Here is an 18,560-nt window from a genome sequence, read left to right on the forward strand (position 1 = left end):
CCCTAGAAATGATGCCTATGGAGGGGCTATAAGCTTAGAGGATGACAGTTGCTTAGAAGCAAGCTAAGGTGAATAAACATCCTGAAATTTCTCCCTAAGATCTCAAGCCTAATTCAATGATGGGATTATGTCTGAATTGCTAAGCTTAAAATAATTGCCTCATGAATAGTCGTATTGATTATGACTGAAAAGCACAGAGGATCTGCATTCTATTTTTAGTTTAAATGAACGTTCTTTGTTGAGGAAGATGAGGGATGCATTTAGTCAATCAATTTTCTGAAAGAATAAACTGTGTGATGTGTGGATGTGAGGAAAGAAAAAATAGTTCCTGACCTCCAGAATCTCTCAGCTGCACAAATTGGAAAGAAAAGATTTATATACCTGAATTAATTAATATTACAGTACTAAATTGTGTGGGACTAACTACAAATGCCTCTGAACTCCGAGTGGGAGAGAATAGATGAGTGCGATTTCTGTGATATAAAGGAGGCGTTAGAAATTGTATGTGAAGTCTGAAACTGAGAACTCAGGTTCAAATTCCAGCAGATGCTAAGAGTCTAAGATGCTGAGTCCAAAATATACCCAGATCAAGATTGGTAGTTTTATTTAGTTGGCTATCCAATTCAGTGCTTTCAACCATAAGGTTTATAGATGAAATTGAGAAAGATTACAAATTTATAACATGAAATCGAGTTCATCACTGAATATCCAAATTAAATGTTTTTTGTTTTTATTTTTTTTATTTTTATTTTTTTGCTGGGAAAGATTCGCCCTGAGCTAACATCTATTGCCAATCTTCCTTTCTCTTTTTTTTTTTTTCCCTCCACAAAGCTCCAGTACATACTTGTATATTCTAGTTGTAAGTCCTTCTAGTTCCTCTATGTGAGCCGCCACCACAGCACGGCTACTGACAGATGGGTGGTGTGGTTCCACACCCGGGAACCCAATACTGCCAAAGTGGAGCACACAAAACTTTAATCACTAGGCAATGGGGCTGCTTTCAAATGAAATGTTGTTGATGATTAAAAATTATGCATACATAAACATATACATTTTGCTTCATTTCAATATTTATAGTTACTTATATTCTTGAGACTATTTTGGATTTATATACGTGCGGCACAATATATCTGTAGGACTTTTACTTGTTGACTTATTCCTAGAACACTGCCTGGCATATAGCAGGCACACAATAAGAATTGTTGAGTAATAAATGATCATGCATGCATATATACATATATGTAGATATGAATATATATATAGTCATTTGAATTAGTCTCAAGAATGTCAATACAGTCTCAAGAGTCAATAAAATAGTTACAAGTTTGATTATTTATGTAAGAATAACCATGACTCACAATGTTGACAATCTTTTCTCACAGAAAAATATACATACTTAAAAAAGAAAGGTTTTGAACTACAAAAAGCAATAGATGCCTGTTGTAAAAATTTTCAACAGTACAGAAATAGGAAAGATGATAAGTGGGAGCCTTTCATATTTTTTTAAGCACAAACATATGTGTATGGTTTATTTTTAACACAAACAATAGAGCCACACCATATATTTTTCTTTCTTGATTTTTCCATTCAACCACATATTAGATAATTTTTTTCCATCAGTGCAGCCTCCTTCTTAGCATTACATTGTACAGATATACGAGAATTTATATAACCACTTCCTCTTGGTAGAAATAGATTGTCTCCACTTTTTTAATACCATGAACAATGTTTCAGGGAACATCATTGTACATGTATCCTTTGCTTGTGTATTACTGTAGGAGAGATTCTGAGAAGCAGAACTGATGAATCAAAAGGTACAAGTGTTCTAAATTTTGATAGAAAATCTGCATTTTAATCGCTATTCTTATATTCTGATTTTGGTTTAGTGAGAAGGAGCCCAGCCAATCAAGGAAAATGTTTTCTGTAGAAGACTGCTAAGATTTCTTTCTCATCCTATGGGGTCTGATTCCCAGAGGGGAGGCTACCTTAGCTACCTGAGGCTCTAGTGGCATATCACTGTCACCGCCTTAAGAAGAGATAGCTCTGGGATTTTTTCCAGAATAGGGAATTATATATTTCTTTCCTTTTAGATTTAGGATCTAATTTTTTTTTGTTTTTTTTGCTGAGGAAGATTTTCTTAAGCTAACATGTGTGCCAACCTTCCTCTATTTTGTATGTGGGTTGTCCCCACAGCGTGGCAACTGACAGATGAATGGTTTAGGTCTGTACCTGGGAACTGAACGTGGACCACCGATGCCGAGCACGCCGAACTTAACCACTAGGCCACAGGGCTGGCCCCAAGATATAGTGTTTTTTAAGTGGAAGGGATTTTAGAGATCAACTCCTTTATTTTTGAGGGTATACTTTTAGTTGCAAGTAAAAGAAAATAACTCAAACTGGCTGAAACAATAAAAGGAATGTATTGGCTCCCATTGACTGACAAATGGCAGATATTGGGCAGGCTTCCTGAGTGATTTGATCCAGAGGTCATAATGTAATTTGCTTTTCAGAGCTTTTCTTGGCTCTGCCCCATTCTGTATACTGCCTTCATTCTTGGCCTGGCTTTCCCTATAGGGCTACCAGCAATTCTCAGGTCTGTATACTTCCTTATTTACATCCAAGATGAAAGAGGGTGTTTCTTTCTCCAACTATCAAACAGAAGTCCTGAACCTCACACTGATTAGACCAGCTTAGGACAGTTGTCGATCCCTGAATCATTAACTCTTACAAGGGATATATGTTCACAAAGCCTCACTCTAGAGCTAGGAGTAAGGCCAATCCCACCCCAACAATATGAATGCTACACAACGAAGGAGCAAGGGAATGGATTCTGATTAAATAAACACCTCTTAGGGAGGAACTTCCTTTTCTCTTGCCTTATGTTTCCTTACAGAGAGAATTCTACTACTGTAACTCTCTTGGCCCCTCCTTTTTTTTTTTTTTGTGAGGAAGATCAGCCCTGAGCTAACATCCATACCAATCCTCCTCTTTTTGCTGAGGAAGATTGGCCCTGGGCTAACATCCATGCCCATCTTCCTCCCTTTTATATGGGACGCCGCCACAGCATGGTCTAACAAGTGGTGCATCAGTGCTCGCTCGGGATCTGAACCCGGGGCTGCCAGCAGCAGAGCGCCAGCACTTATGCCACGGAGCTGGCCCCCTCTTGGGCCCTCCTTCACCACTTGCTTACTCCTCCCCTGACTGAGGGATAGTAAAGTCTGACATTCATGGTTCTCGTTTCTCCACTGGATGGAGCTAATCTAACCAAAGGTTTCAAGCATCAGAGATTCAGTTGTTTTCTTTCCACCTGGAGCTTATACGGAACAGCAGTACTAGGATAAATGTAGATGCTCTGCAGGCTCAAATACCCCCTCTGTGTGCTGTGCCAGGGTCTGTCCTGGGGAAGAGGAGGTTGGAGGGACAGGGAGTAATGCAGCAAATCTTTTTGTCCACAGATCTAAATTTCTCTCTTCTAATTAGCTTTATCAGTAATAGAGTCCGTATTTTGTTCACCACCTCTCGGTGTCCTATGTCTTCTCAACTGGTTCTGATCTTGGGGGAGAAAGATGTTTATTGACCTTTTAAAACCCAACACTGCACTGTTTTAGGTTCTGGCCTCTTTTGGGCTTTTCCTTCAGATTGATGGAAACACTTGAATATGATTTTCAGGCGTATTCTTGCCCCATTTTCTGCTTCAAATCTAGACGTTCTACCAAATCTTGTCCCTGATTTTTCCTTTTTTTTTTAAATTTTAATATATATATATATATATGTATATATATATATTTTGCTGAGGAAGAATACCCTGAGCTAACAACTGTGCCCACCTTCCTCTATTTTGTATGTGGGATGCTGCCACAGCATGGCTTGATGAGCGGTGCATAGGTCCGCGCCCGGGATCCAGACCTGGGCCACCAAAGCAGACTGTGTGAACTTAACCAGTATGCTGCCGGGCAGGCCCCATCCCTACATTTTCTATTTAGAATTTGTCATTGTGCCGAGGTTATTGGAATTGGGCTCCTATCTTATATGCAAACATCATTCTTCCTCCATGAGCTCTAAATCCTATGTTATCTTGGGTCCAACTTTGGTAAACTACCTAGGTTCCTTTTTCAGACTGGGTCCTTGCCGGTTCCCCTCCATGTTAGTTTCCTTGGGCGGCTGAAACAAATTACCTTGCTGGCTTAAAAGAACAGAAATTTGTTTTTTTAGCTCTGGAGGCCAGAAGGCCAAAATCAAGGTATCGGCAGGGTTGGTTCCTTCTGGAGGCTGTGAGGGAGAATTCATTCCATGGCTCACTCTTACCTTCTGCTGTCTGCAGGTAACTCTTGGCATTTCTTGGCTTGTGGCAACATCACTCCAATATCAGCCTCTATCTTCACATTGCCTTCCCCTCTGTGTGTCACTGAACCTCAAATCTCCCTTTCTCTTATAAGGACACAGCAGTTATTGGATTTGGGGCTCACCCTAAATCCAGAGGATGTCATCTTGAGATCCTTAACTTAATTACTTCTACAGAGACCCTGTTTCCAAATAAGGTTACATTCACAAGTACCAGGGATTAGAACTTGAACATATCTTTTTGGGGGACACAATTCAACACACTACACCTTCTTTACTTCTTAATCCAATTGGAGAAGCTATGACTTGATAGACTTCCTGAGGCTGACTGCTTGGCCAGACTTCTGAATACTACTTGCATTGGATCCTCCCTTCTGCCACCTTTTGCCACAACTAAACCTTATGACCCATTTTGCTGACTGTCTAGACACCGTCTAGAGATTGTAGCCTGCCTAGGATGCCAAGTTTGACTGCCAGACTCAGCCTCGGTTGTTAGCACCAGCATAGACTCAGCTCCCGCCCACCCAACCCAGGGTTTATCATACCTCATTGAGTGGGTCCAGGGCTAGGGTCTGGCATATCCCCACTGGCTCTGTCTGATTATAGTTGGTCATATCCTGCTGTATTCTGAGGGGCTACCAAAAAGCACTGGATCTTGGAATTTTCATTAAGTATTTCAAATATTTGTAATAATATCCAAGCACTGGTTTTCCAATCCCATAACTTCTGCTAAAGGCCAAATAATGAGATATTGTATGTCAAAATATTTAGCTCAATGCCTGGCACTTAGAAACAATACCTTATATGGATTCTATGCTTTCTGTGTGCCAGGCACTCTGATAAGTACTCTATATGTGTTATCTCCTTTGAACTTCACAACAACCCTCTTTTGATCCTTATTGTACAAAAAAGAAAATTAAAGCTTAGTAACATTAAGCAAATTGTTTATAGGTTCTAAAGGAAGAAGTGAGATTTGAACCCAGGCAGTATGACTCTGCAGGCTGTCCCCTTTGCCAGCACGCCAAACTTCCTTAAAATATGCTAGCTCAAAAAATGAATATTGAACAAGACTTTTTGTAAGAATTTGAATCAGTTCTTGTCAATCAACAAAAATGAGTTGAACTTTAGGAACTATGAAGTTTTGAAAAATAGAATGCAATTAAAAATTGATGTATCAACAACAAAAAAACTAACAACCCAATTAAAAAATGGGCAAAAGACCTGAACAGACATTTCTCCAAAGAAGATATACAGATGGCCAACAGGCACATGAAAAGATGTTCAAAATCATTAAGTATCAGGGAAAAAAAAATGTGTGGTGATGGGTTGTAATTAGTATTTGGGTGGTGAACATGATGTAATCTATGCAGAAATAGAAGTATAATGATGTACACCTGAAATTTATACACTGTTATAAACCAATGTTACTGCAATAAACAAAAAATTTAAAAAAAAAGAAAAAAAAAGAAATTGATGTAAATCTTTTGGCTTTTTTTCTTCGTAAATAGATTTTATTGAGGTATAATTTATACATATTAAAATGCACCCATTTTTAAGAGCACAGTTCAATGGTTTTTTAATTGATATAATTGACATATTAATTCAATGGGTTTTGACAAATGTATGCACCTGTGAAATCACCACTACAATCAAGATATAAAATGTTTTCATACTCCAGAAAGTACCCTTGAGCTCTTTTGCAGTCAGTTCCCCACCTCACCCCACCCCTGGACCCAGGCTGCCACTGATCTGCTTTCTGCCCATTCTAGAACTTCATATAAATGGAATAATAAACTGTGGACTCTTTTGCATCTGGCATCTTTTACTCAGCATATTTTTGACAGTCATCACCTTGTTGCATGTATCAGTAGTTCATTCCTCTTTACTGCTGAGTAGTATTCCATGGTGCAAGTACACAATTTATTTATCCACTCAGCTGGTGATGGACATCTAAGTTACATATCACTCGGGAGACAGAAACCAGTCATTTGAACAGGAAAATTAACATAATTGTTAACTAGTCAAAGGGGGTTAACAACTTAAAGGGGTAAAAGAAGACTCTATGGGATCTAGAAGCAGCAAGTAGAAGGAGAGAGAGTGGAATCTGAAGGAACCAAGCATTAGGAGAGGATGCCCCGCCCCTCACAGGGTTTGATTCAGACCTCTTTGAAGAGTGTAGCCACCACAGGATTGCACAGCCTGCTTGTCAGTGATGAAGAGACTTGCCAAAGGACACAGGCTGGCCCACAGGGGGCCTGCAGTTTCCAGATGATGTCAGCGGCTTGGAGCTGGACTGCAGTACAGCCTGATAGTGGGAAGAATAAGGCCTGAGAGTGGCTGAAACTGGCCAGTGAGGGCTATAGAGGTGAGTGCTACCAGCTGTTAGCACCTGTACTGAATAAAAATATTGGAGGAGGACCAGAACCTAGAAGGGAAGTGCTTTTGTGCTGATATCATCTTCTGGTGTCCCTCCACAATGACAAAGCCGAACATTGTGCCAGCTGGCAGGGGAGAAGTGTTTACAGATTCCAGATCTGCTATCACAAAGTAGGGCAAAGAAGGGTGGATTCAAACCTGAGAGACAATAAATTGATAATTAGTAAGGTTATTTCTTGTTTCGGACTATTATGAATAAAGCTGCTATGAACATTTGTGGGAACAAGTCTTTTCATGGTCATATGTTTCTATTTCTCTTGGGAAATATATAGGAGTAGAATTTGTCTGGACATATGGTCAGTGTATATTTAACTTTATAAGAAACTACCAAACTCTTTTCCAAGTTGTATCATTTTGCATTCCCACCAGCAAATATATACACCTTTCCCAACACTTGGTATTGTCAATCTTTTAAATTTTAGCCATTCTATTGTATATGAAGCAATATTTTTTCATGGTTTTGTCATCCTTGATCCTTTCCATCTCTACCTGTTGAAATAGTGATGTTGGGCATCTTTTCCTGTGCTTATTGGTCATTCATATATTTTCTTTTGTGAAGTGTTTTTTCAACTTTCAAGTGTTTTTAAATTTTGGCCATTTAAAAAATGCGATTGTCTTATTATTGAGTTGTAAGAATTCTTTAAATATTCTGGATAAAAGACCTTTGTCAGACATATGTATTGCAAACATCATAACATTAAGATTTTTTTTTTCTGAGGAAGATTCACCCTGAGCTAACATCTATTGCCAATCTTCTTTTTTTTTTTTTTTTGCTGAGGAAGATTCACCCCTGCTAACATCTGTGCCAATCTTCCTTTATTTTGTATGTGGGTTGCTGCCACAGCATGGCTGACAAGTGGTGTAGGTCCATGCCCAGGATCTGAACCCACAAACCTGGGCCGCCAAAGCAGAGTGTGCTGAACTTAACCACTACGCCACAGGGCTGGCCCCAACATTAAGATTTTTTTGTGTGTGTGAGGAAGATTAGCCCTGAGCTGACATCCAATGCCAATCCTCTTCTTTTTTTTGCTGAGGAAGATTGGCCCTGGGCTAACATCTGTGCCCATCTTCCTCTACTTTATATGGGATGCCGCCACAGCATGGCCTGACAAGTGGTACATTGGTGTGCACCCGGGATCCAAAACTGTGAACCTCGGGCCGCCGCAGTGGAGCGCACACTTAACTGCTATGCCACCAGGCTGGCCCCTCAACATTAAGATTTTTGAACACAAAATATAGTCTATCAACAGTTAAAAAAATAAGTTTATGATATTGTTAATATAGTTTTACAATTGTTTCAATAAGTAGACAGATAAGGTACAATTAGTTTTCATAAGGTTTACATATTTATATTTGTACAGAGACCTTGAAAACACACAGAATTACAGCTTCCCTTCAAGTCTGTGGAATTTAGAATTGGGGGGATGTTTAGAGTGGTCTTTATACCTTTTGGCCAAGGGTAGCCTGAAGGCTTTGCTGATTCTTCCCATTGACATCTCCAGGCCAAATCATACTTACATATATGCTCTTTTGGCTGCATGTGCCAGAATCTCAATTTAAATTAGCTTAAGCAAAAAAGTCAAATTCATGATAACAAGAGAAGATGCTTGCTCCATTTGTCTTCTCTGTTCTGAGTGTCAGGCTCATTCTTCTCTCTCACTGCAGACCATCTTTCTTCACAGAATAGAAACGTGACCGCTGATATCTCCTGCGATTTTCAGCTTGCGACATCGGCCACCTGCAGGGAGACCCCCTCAACTCTCTGGGCCTTAAGTCCAAAACTGCTGGGAAATCGCTCACTGGCCTAGCTTGGGCTGCAAGCCTTCTTCTAGACCAATCCACTGTGTTGGGAGGAGGGAGAGATGTGTGAGTAAAGTTGTATCATACCATCATAGCTCCTGAAAGAACAACTTGGGTGGAATAAGGGGAGGGGATTCTCAGAAGAGGGCAGTCCTGAGAAAACAGTTACATATGAATCTACTATAGTATTACTGAAAAAAAGAGTGAAAGAACAGGACCAGGTGAATAGAAACTAATGTCAGACATTTTATGTGAGGTAAAGGGAGAAAAGAAGGTCTGGAGATTTCATTGAGAAGGTAAAGAAACATTCATGTGAAACTGTAGATACGACAAACTGAGACAATCAGAGTGCTGACAAATGTTATTATGCCTCATTTACTTTCAAACACTTGAGTAAAAAAGAAATAGATGAAATAAAAACGGCAAAATGTTAATATTAAAACAAGGTGATGGGTATACATGTGTTCGTTATTCTGGTCTTTCTGTATATTTGAAAATTTTTCATTATAAGAAGAATAAAATAATCAAATTCCAAAGTGGATCTCTGAAAAGAAGCTGTAAGCAACTTATAGGGGAAGACGAGTCAACTCAAGTAAAGAGATTTCATAGACTTACAGACATTAGAACTAAGAGGGCCTTTAAGATATCGTACAGTCCAGTATTTTAGGCTTTGCTCCTGGTTCTGCCACTAACAATGTGTATTTGGGTACGTCACCAAAATTCTGTGAGAATTAGATTTTTTTTTTTTTTTTGGTGAGGAAGATTCACCCTGAGCTAACATCAGTTACCAATCTTCTTGTATTTTGTATGTGAGCTGCCGTCACAGCATGGCCACTGATAGACAAGTGGTGTAGGTCTGCACCCGGGAACTGAACCCGGGCCGCCAAAGCAGAGCATGCCAAACTTAACCACTAGGCCACCAGGGCTGGCCTGAGACTCAGGTATTTTTATTTGTAAAATGAGGGGGTTGGTTTAGCTGACCTCAAATATTCTGTGTTAAACTCACTCAAAGCTAGCTAAAACTAGCTTTCAGGTATCAGCAAGGTAGATATAAGAGTATAAGAAACTGAGTCAACCCCACTTTCCTGGCATTCAAGGCTTTTCATGTTCTGGTTCCAACTGAACTACTGTCCGCTACACACTTTTTATATCTGGGGCATTTCTTCTGGAAACGTTTTCTTTCCCATCTCTACCTGATGAATCGCTATTCCTCTTGTAAGGCCCATCTCAAATATTACCACTTCTTTCATACTATCTTACTGGAATTCTTTTTTTTTTTTTTTTTTCGGTAAGGAAGATCAGCCCTGAGCTAACATCCATGCCAATCTTCCTCTTTTTGCCGAGGAACACTGGCCCTGGGCTAACATCTGTGCCCACCTTCCTCCACTTTATATGGGATGCCGCCATAGCATGGCCCTACAAGCAGTGCATTGGTGCACGCCCGGGATCTGAACCCGGGCTGCCAGCTGCAGAGCGCGTGCACTTAACCGCTACGCCACAGGGCTGGTCCCCTTACTGGAATTCTTAATAAGATTTGACCTCTCTCACTAAATCCATATCCCTTTTTGAATTTGTCATATGGAATATACCACATTTTACTTTTAATCTATTTTTCATATTTTAATTATTTTGAAAAATATTTTCCTTCCTACTAGACTATAAACTCCTGAAGAACAGGGATCATGTCTTATTTAGTTTCATAGTCTCAAAGCATTAGCACAGTGACTTACATAAAGGAAATTCTTGATAATCTTGGACTCATTGAATAAGGGATAAACAGATTTATGCAAATTGTGAGTCAATTGTTTTTGCTACCAAACTCTTATTGGCATAAACTAACCCTTTTTCTGAAACTATGATGAGGGAATATGATTATTGATTTTCTAAATAACCTTTTGTTGTAATAAAATTTTCCCAGAAAGCTAAAACCCTGGCAGAAGAAAATGTCACTCAAGATTTCCTTTTGTTGGAATTGTGATTACTTGGCATATTTTGTGCTATTTAGAGGTGAAAGTTGGGATTATTGTTCTTAATTCAGGCAGCAAATGCACAAGGAACAACAGCATGGAAGGCAGAACGGAAGGCAATACTCTAAGTACCTGAGCAATGAGCTGCTACCTCTGAAGGACTCGCTGGTAAAACCTCAAATGGAGAGCATGACTTATGCTTGGAGTAGCTGAGCCCTGCCAGGTCTGCCGCCTGTGTGAAGCAGAATAGTGAGGAATTGACTGAGCACTACGAACGTGGTGGCATACGGTGACTCTGACCACTAGTAAAATGTGGTCCAACAAGCGTCTTGGGCTCTGGATAGTTACTTTAACAATCCCTTCTTTCTTGGTCGTGTGTCTGTGTGGATAGCACGGTAGAGGTAAAGAATGGTGTTGATAAGGGTTGTCTTAGCATGGGCAGAGGTATATGATCTCTCTCCTCCTTAAAACAATTTAAATATTTTGGAAGATTTATTTCAAGTCATTTTTGTCCACTAAGCTAATTTATTTCTGTCATTATTTTAGAGGAAAACATGTATGCAATGATATATAGTTAATTCTCGATTATCCTTTCAACTTTGCTTCATTGCAAGCTGAAAGCAGAATATACCTACACAGTGTCATTCTGAAGTGATAATTAGGAACGCGTACCCAGGTATTTTCAAATTAGTGTTTAATTTTGTAATGTGTGACTGTTCTCTTGAAAGCTTTAGGGAAGATTTGAGAGATTTTGTCTATTTTGATGAGATTTACATATCATAATTGAACGCATTCTGTTTGTTTGGGCTTCTTTCTGTTTTTTCACCTAAAAAACATTAATGCAGGGCTTACAAGCTCATAAATCAGTTACTTTTCAAATGAACAAAATGTGACATGTCTCTTGGCAAGCGCAAACTGTAAATTAGTTTTCTATTGTGCTTTGTTTAAATAGTCTAGAATCTAATAAACATTCTGTAAGACGCTACCACCAAAGATAGTCAGGAGAAACACATACCCATACCCTCCTTATTAGTGAAATTATTTTACATATTTCAGTACTCTCTATATAAGGAAAAGCAATAATTGTATAACAGTAAATTAGCATATGTTCGTAAATATGTTACAGATAGTAAAGTTTGTGTACTTTCCTAGTAGCATCAACAACTTACTACTACCTAGAGAACCACTCTTTCATTCATTCAACAAATATAAATTGAGGGGCTAGGTGGGACCAGACTTCTGCTAGATACTAGAAATATGATGAATCAGAGAGCACGACTTCCGCTCTGTGGAGCTTACAATCCAGCTAAGACAGACACAGGAAAAGTCATTATAAGTGTTTTGAAGGAACAGTGCAGGGTGCAATACAAGCTAAACATCAATTACCCAGGCTGTGGCTCATCCTGATTTCTTGATTCTTCTTATATTTCAAAATTGAGGGCCGGCCCTGTGGCTTAGCGGTTAAGTGCTCGCGCTCCGCTACTGGCGGCCCGGGTTCGGATCCCGGGCGGGCACCGATGCACTGCTTCTCTGGCCATGCTGAGGCCATGTCCCACATACAGCAACTAGAAGGATGTGCAACTATGACATACAACTATCTACTGGGGCTTTAGGCGGAGAAAAACAGGAGGAGGATTGGCAATAGATGTTAGCTCAGAGCCGGTCTTCCTCAGCAAAAAGAGGATTAGCATGGATGTTAGCTCAGGGCTGATCTTCCCCACAAAAAAAAAAAAAAACACAAAATTGAAGAGAGAGACAAAGTGAGGATACAAGCTACAGTAAATGATGGTATGCACGCATACATATCTTCCAGGAAGAACACTATTCAGTCAAATAATTGAGGTTCATTCTCCCAGTCCACCTCCCTGTAAGGTTTGCTTGTGTGTCTACTAGTGGTGTTCACCATGCAACCCCCCCCCCCCCCCCCCCCCCCCGCATCCCTTATACCCAAATCGCAAAAGAAGAGAGTAGAGCGTGATGTGGAAGGGATGACAACGTGGAGATGGGATCTCTCCTTTTTCACCTTTCAAAAGAATACGAACTGGTTGGTGATCTTCTTGGAAAGAAGGGAAAATCAGAGGAAAGAGCAGAGTAAGAAAGCCATGGCTTGTGAGCAGCAGAGTTCAGGGTCTAATTCCTGATGCTTTATCAGCCTCCGATTGTACGTGCAGGGAGAGCTGATAATATGAAAAGAGTACACGTCTGGGGAACTGGAGTGCTTTGGCTACTTTACACTGACCTGGAAAATGTCAGGATAAATTACGGAATTGGGGGGTGGTGGTGGGGGTGGAGTGGGGGTGGCGATTGGCAATTGCAGTCCTTTTAGAAGTCTCAACGCTTGTGGATATCGTTTTGTTCCCCCTCACTGTTGAGTTGTCACTGATTCACTGAGGAAGAATGGCTTGTGAATGGGGGTAGGGCTGGGGCAAGGATTCAAGGACCAGGATCTTAAAATCAGATAGGTATCTGCACATGTCACGGTTTAAAAGATGTTGATGGTCCTAACCGTTGTGGGAAATGATCTTAGAGCGAGTGTTAACCTTCCCCAAAGCTATTTTTTTTTTTTTTTTTTTTAAATTAGGATAGGTAGCATCCTCTTTGGAACACAGAAGCCGGCTCTGCAGCTAACCCTCTGGGTGGTTGGCCGAGGCCTGGAGGCGTGTGCGGGGTCGCCCCCGGCGGGCACCGCAGCCCGGGCTGCCGGCCACGAATCCCGCCCGCGCCGGGCGCTCCCTCAGAGCCCGCTGGGCGCGCGCGCGCACGGCTGAGACGCGCGCCCCCGCCACACGCGAGCGCGCGCCCCCGCGCCGGGCCTCGGCGCCCCCGCCCTCCCCGCGCTCCCACAGCCCGAGCGGCGCTCAGCTGACCGGCGGGCGCCAGCCGCGGCGGCGCGGGCCTCTCACGCCGACACTCCCCCTGCGCGCCCCTCCCCCTCCGGGGCCCGGGAGCGGGCCGCACTGGGCGCGAGCCCGCGGCCGCTTCCCTGGCGCCGAGCTCGGAGCGAGGCTGCGGTGACGAGCGGCGGCTGCGCGGCCATGGGCGCGCCGGTGTCGCCCTAGGACGGGCGCGCAGAGACCGCAGCTGGAGCGGCCGCCTCGGCAGCGAGCCTTCTCGAGCGGCGGCCGCGGCGGGAGCAGCGCGGCCGGGATGAGCGGGAGCGGCGCGGCGCCCGGCCCGGGCTCGGGCTCCTCCCCGGCCGCCTGCCGCTTCGCGCACTACTTCGTGCTGTGCGGCATCGATGCGGACAGCGGGCTGGAGCCCGACGAGCTGGCGGGTAAGGCCGGGCTTCGGGGCGCGCGGGGGGCGCGCGGGAGGCAGGGTGCGGGCTCCAGACAGAGTCGGCTCCCGGCGGCGCCCGCTGCCCGGCCGGACGGGCGCTCGGGCGGCGATTTAATGACATTGTTATTTATTCCGCGTGCAGGGTGCGCTGCTGAGCCCGGGCGCCACGCCTCGGCTGGCGCCTGCCGGGGGCTCTCGGCTCCCCGGCGCGGGGTTATTAATAACGGGCGCGGGGGTAGGGGCGGGGGCGGCCCCGAGGGCACGGCCCGCCGGCCCCCTCGCCTGCAGCTGCACGCAGAGGCGGCCCGTGAGTCACTGGCCGCATGGACTCCCGGCCTCGCTGCGAGCCCGTGTGTCCCACCCCCCACCCTCCGCGCCCGGCTGCGAAGTTTAGCCCCGGCACGTGACGCGGCGCTCGGGCCCCCTCCGGGACCCCGGGGCTGCGGGTTCGCGCCCACCGAGGCGGTGGTGGCCCCGCGGGCGAGCGCAGGGCGGGAGGCTAGTTGGACTTCATCCTTGACTGTGCCGCCTCCCGCCTCGGGCGCTGCTATGACGGTCGGGTCACCTTTTGGAATCTGGTCGATTTGGCAGTGTCACGGGAGCTGGCGGGGACCTTAGATCAAGCTCGGGACCCGGCACGACGCTTTGTGGACACTACCTCCACTGTTTCCGAGTTGAAGGAGTTGGATATTTTCCCCTACGTTGGGCGCACCTGGTGTTACTGCCTGGGTCTTCCTGGAGGGGCACCGGTCCCGCCTCTTGACTCCTTTGATGGCGCAGTGCAGGGCCGAGCTGGGGAACCGACGCTGGGAATAGGGGCCGTTAAAGGATGATGGGTGGGGGGAGATGAGTGCGCAGTGTCGAGAGGAGGCGGGGGGAGAAACGACTGGTTGCATTTTTCACGCCTGTCTCTTTCTGCTTGCCTTGGGATCTGAATCTTGATTTTTTTTTTAAGTGAGTGAGACAAGTGACATCTACTGCCTGAACTTTATCTGTGTCAGTGTTAAACACTTAGGTCATAGCCTTTCAGAACAGCTTCTTTTGGACATAGCATTCCTTATTGATTGCACCAATGTGGATTTTTTTTTCTTTTCCGTTTGGGAGGGGGACTAGGAAGAATATATTAAATAATAAATAGTAAACAGAACTGTTCAGCCTTAAATACAGTACCCATCAACCCATGTCTTAGCTAAGTGAGTATCTTTTTATTAAGTCAGTTTCACGGTAAAAAAAACAAACTATAAGTCTAGTTTTAGTTAAAATTTTTTTGGAAAAGAGGAATGAGTACCAGACTTTTCTGTATGTGTTATTATGTAATCATGTTTCTTCAACTAAGATTTCATGTACATATTAAGAATGGCTTTGTTAAGGAATATGAAGTTGAAAACATGTCTGCAGAGGGATTTGGAGAGATTCCTCTTTTGGGATTGGTGGAGGGATTATTTTATTTTTCTAGAATCCCTTCTTCCCTTAACATCCTAAGCATTTGTGGCACCTGGTCACCTGGAGGCCTTCTGTTAGTGGTGACTGATGAAGGAAAAAGGCTGTATTTTTCTCTTCTCCATCTCAAGTCTGTATGCCTAGTAAAGCTAAAACAACACCTATAGGTGTGCCCTGGGACTCTTTAGGCGCAGTGCAAATGCCTTTAACAAAATTAAACAGTAAAAAATTAATTTTTAATGCGTTTTCTGGAAACAAACTGGCTTCTCTTTTTTTTTTTTTTTTTTTTTTTTTTGTGAGGAGATCAGCCCTGAGCTAACATCCGCCAATCCTCCTCTTTTTTCGCTGAGGAAGACGGCCCTGGGCTAACATCTGTGCCTATCTTCCTCCACTTTATATGGGACGCCGCCACAGCATGGCTCACCAAGCAGTGCGTCGGTGCGCGCCCGGGATCCGAACCAGCGAACCCCGGGCCGCCGCAGCGGAGCGCGCGCACTTAACCGCTTGCGCCACCAGGCCGGCCCCCTGGCTTCTCTTTTTGCAATGCTGTGTGAGTATGGGTAATTATTTGAGATTTCTGCTCTTCGTAGTACTTGGTGTCTTGAGGTAACAACCAATTTTGCCTGTTAATATTTTGGTATCATTCATTCATTCAACGGCTTTGAAAGTCTCTGTGGGTTGCAAAGACCTGAGGCAGGAGAGTGCCTAGTTTGTGCAGGTAACAGCAAGGAGGCCACTGTGGCTGGAGCGGAGTTAGGGGGAGAGTAGTAGACATGCTCATAGAGAAAGAGTGGGGGAGATTGTGTAGGGCCTCATAGACAATTGTTAGGCTTTTACTCTGAGATGGGAAACCACTGGACGGTTTCAAGCATTGTAATCAGGAGATCTGATGTACCTTCTAAAATGATCGCTGTGGCTGTGATGTTGATTAGACTATATCAGGGGCAAGGATAGAGCAGACCAGTTAGGAGCCTCTTCCACTATTTGAGGTGAGAGATGTTGGTGGCTTGGACCAAGGCAGTAGCAGTGAAGTGGTGAGAAGCTGGATATATGTATATATTTTTTTGCTTGAGGAAGATTAGCCCTGAGCTAACATCTGTGCTCATCTTCCTCTATTTTGTTTGTGGGACGCTGCCACAGCATGGTTTGATGAGCGGTGTGTAGGTCCGTGCTGGGAATCTGAACTCGTGAACCCTGGGCCGAGGAAGCAGATCCTGGGAACTTAACCACGATGCCGGGCCGGCCCCTGTGATATATTTTGAAGGTAGAGCTAGCAGGACTTGCTGATGAATTAGATATGGTATTCATAGTCAAAGAAAGTGATCAACGATGACTCTTAAGATTTTTGGCCTAAACAATTATAAGCTTCTCTATTTACTGAAATAGGATGACTGATGGAGAAGCAGGCTGGAGAAGATTAGTTCAGTTTTGGACATGTTAAGTTTGAGGTGCCCATTAGACATTCAAATGGAGGTATCAGGTAGGCAGGACATCTCTCAGAGGTCTAAATTTATATTTAGTTATAAATTTACAGTGATGAAATTGGGTGACATTACCCAGAGAGTGAGTGTAGATAGAAAAGAGAAGAGGCTCAAGGATTGAGTCCTGGAGATACTCCAACATTCAGAGGTGGGAGGATGAGGAGGAAACAAGCAAGGAGATTGAGAAGTGTGGCCGGGGAGATGAGAGGAAGGCAAGAGAAGGTAATATCATGTTCCCAACTAACAATCTGCTTGACTGTTTCCGTAGAGGTACATTTGGGGGTCAGGAAACAAGGCCGGTGAGTTAGGCAAATTAGTCAGAAGGTTGTTTCTCTTTTGCTGCATTAATTTCAAAGTTAATGATAGTTAAGTTTCTATTTTACTTTTCTGGAACTGATTTATTTTTATCACACTGTTTCTTAGCAAGTTCTCACCCTGCTTGTAGAAGGTCTTAGTTGACTTCTATTAAACATAAATTCTACCACTTGCTTTATAGACTTGTTCTTACCATATGCGTGTTCGTAGAATTCACACTTTGCAGGTGGTGGGACATTGAAATCAAATTAAGGACACAAACCATATGATGCAGTAACAATTAAATAGACTTAAGACCTTACGATAAAGTTATCAAGCCTTTGGGTTGTTTTTTAGACACTTCTCCCAGTAAAGCCCAGCTTTACCAACAATGGGAAAGACTTCTTTCATCTCAAATAGGTTGTTTAACAGCTGAACATAGTTTAAATATGAATAAAAACATATTTAAAAATGAAAGACCTAGCAATTTTACAGACACACACAGACACAGAGATGTACTGGTATTACCTGTTGTCCTTTCTCTACCACATCTCAGCTGTTGTGCTCTCCTACTCACGTGTATTTTCAATGGCACTTTATCCATAAACAAAAATGTCCTTTAAATGTTAAAGCAGAAATGTTTAAATTTCCTTTAAATGTTAAAGATAAGAAAAAGATTTCCAATTGGATTTTTTATTGCATAAAGAAGAAAGAAGGTGTAAATAGAAGTAAGTTGTTGGAATGAGTTGATGTGAAGGAAGGCAGACATCTTTTTGAACTTTTCTTTTATAGCTCTCATTTCCTCTAAGACCTAGTTGTAGGAACTTAACGTGCCTTGATTTACAGCAATAAATCTCTTAGGCAATGGAATAATGAAGGACATAATTAGACCTTTATTTAAGTAACGAAAATTTGCGAGCCCCTAAGAGGAAAGGATCTTTGCCTCTCTCTTTCATACTACCTTATACATTGTGCACAGTGTTTAATAAGTGAATGAATATAAAATTTACATTTACATAAGTCTACGTAGTATGTGATGACCAGAATATTCTTAAAGCGTTCCCATGGTAGCCTAGATTCAGTCCCGCTGATAGCTGCTCAAGTCTGATGGGTGAGATCCTGCCGCAGGCCTTTGTTTAGATCTCTTCCTTGGTGCCTCTAGCTATTTTTAGCTTTGGTTGTCTTGAGTGTGGTTTCCAGAAGAGCTTAGAGGCAGTGGAGACCATGGTCTAAATTCACATGTAAAATTTAGTGGAGACTGACAAGAGTATTCTGGAAGGGACCTTAGACACCATTTACAGTGAAGAAACCAAGGCCGAGAGATCAAGTGCCCTCTTAGAGATCACGTCTGAGCAGCAGCAGATGCCAGACTCAAGAGCCTGGTTGTTCTAGTACACTGTGCCCCATAGTTACTTTATTTAAGCTCAGAAAACAGCTGAGCTTGACTTGAGTTCAGCAAGCATTTCAGGCTTGCCCTTATTCCAGATGGGATGTCACTGTCAAGACTGTGCTAAAGTATGTC

General features: G+C 43.0%; 1 protein-coding gene across 3 annotated transcripts in view; it reads left to right on the forward strand.

The window, feature by feature from the left end:
• The first annotated feature begins 13,513 nt into the window (after positions 1–13,513).
• The window catches only part of DENND5B (DENN domain containing 5B), a 190,847-nt gene continuing 185,800 nt past the window's right edge, over positions 13,514–18,560 (forward strand). For 2 of the 3 annotated variants that reach the window (XM_058558547.1, XM_058558548.1), the window contains exon 1: positions 13,516–13,818. In XM_058558547.1, coding sequence (XP_058414530.1) covers positions 13,692–13,818 — 127 coding nt within the window. In that variant the 5' untranslated portion in view covers positions 13,516–13,691. Of the gene's footprint in view, positions 13,819–18,560 lie in introns of all 3 variants that reach the window. The other variant, XM_058558549.1, reaches the window with a different exon arrangement.

The sequence above is a fragment of the Diceros bicornis genome, chromosome 17 (genome assembly GCF_020826845.1).
Source record: "Diceros bicornis minor isolate mBicDic1 chromosome 17, mDicBic1.mat.cur, whole genome shotgun sequence".
Lineage (NCBI taxonomy): Eukaryota > Metazoa > Chordata > Mammalia > Perissodactyla > Rhinocerotidae > Diceros > Diceros bicornis.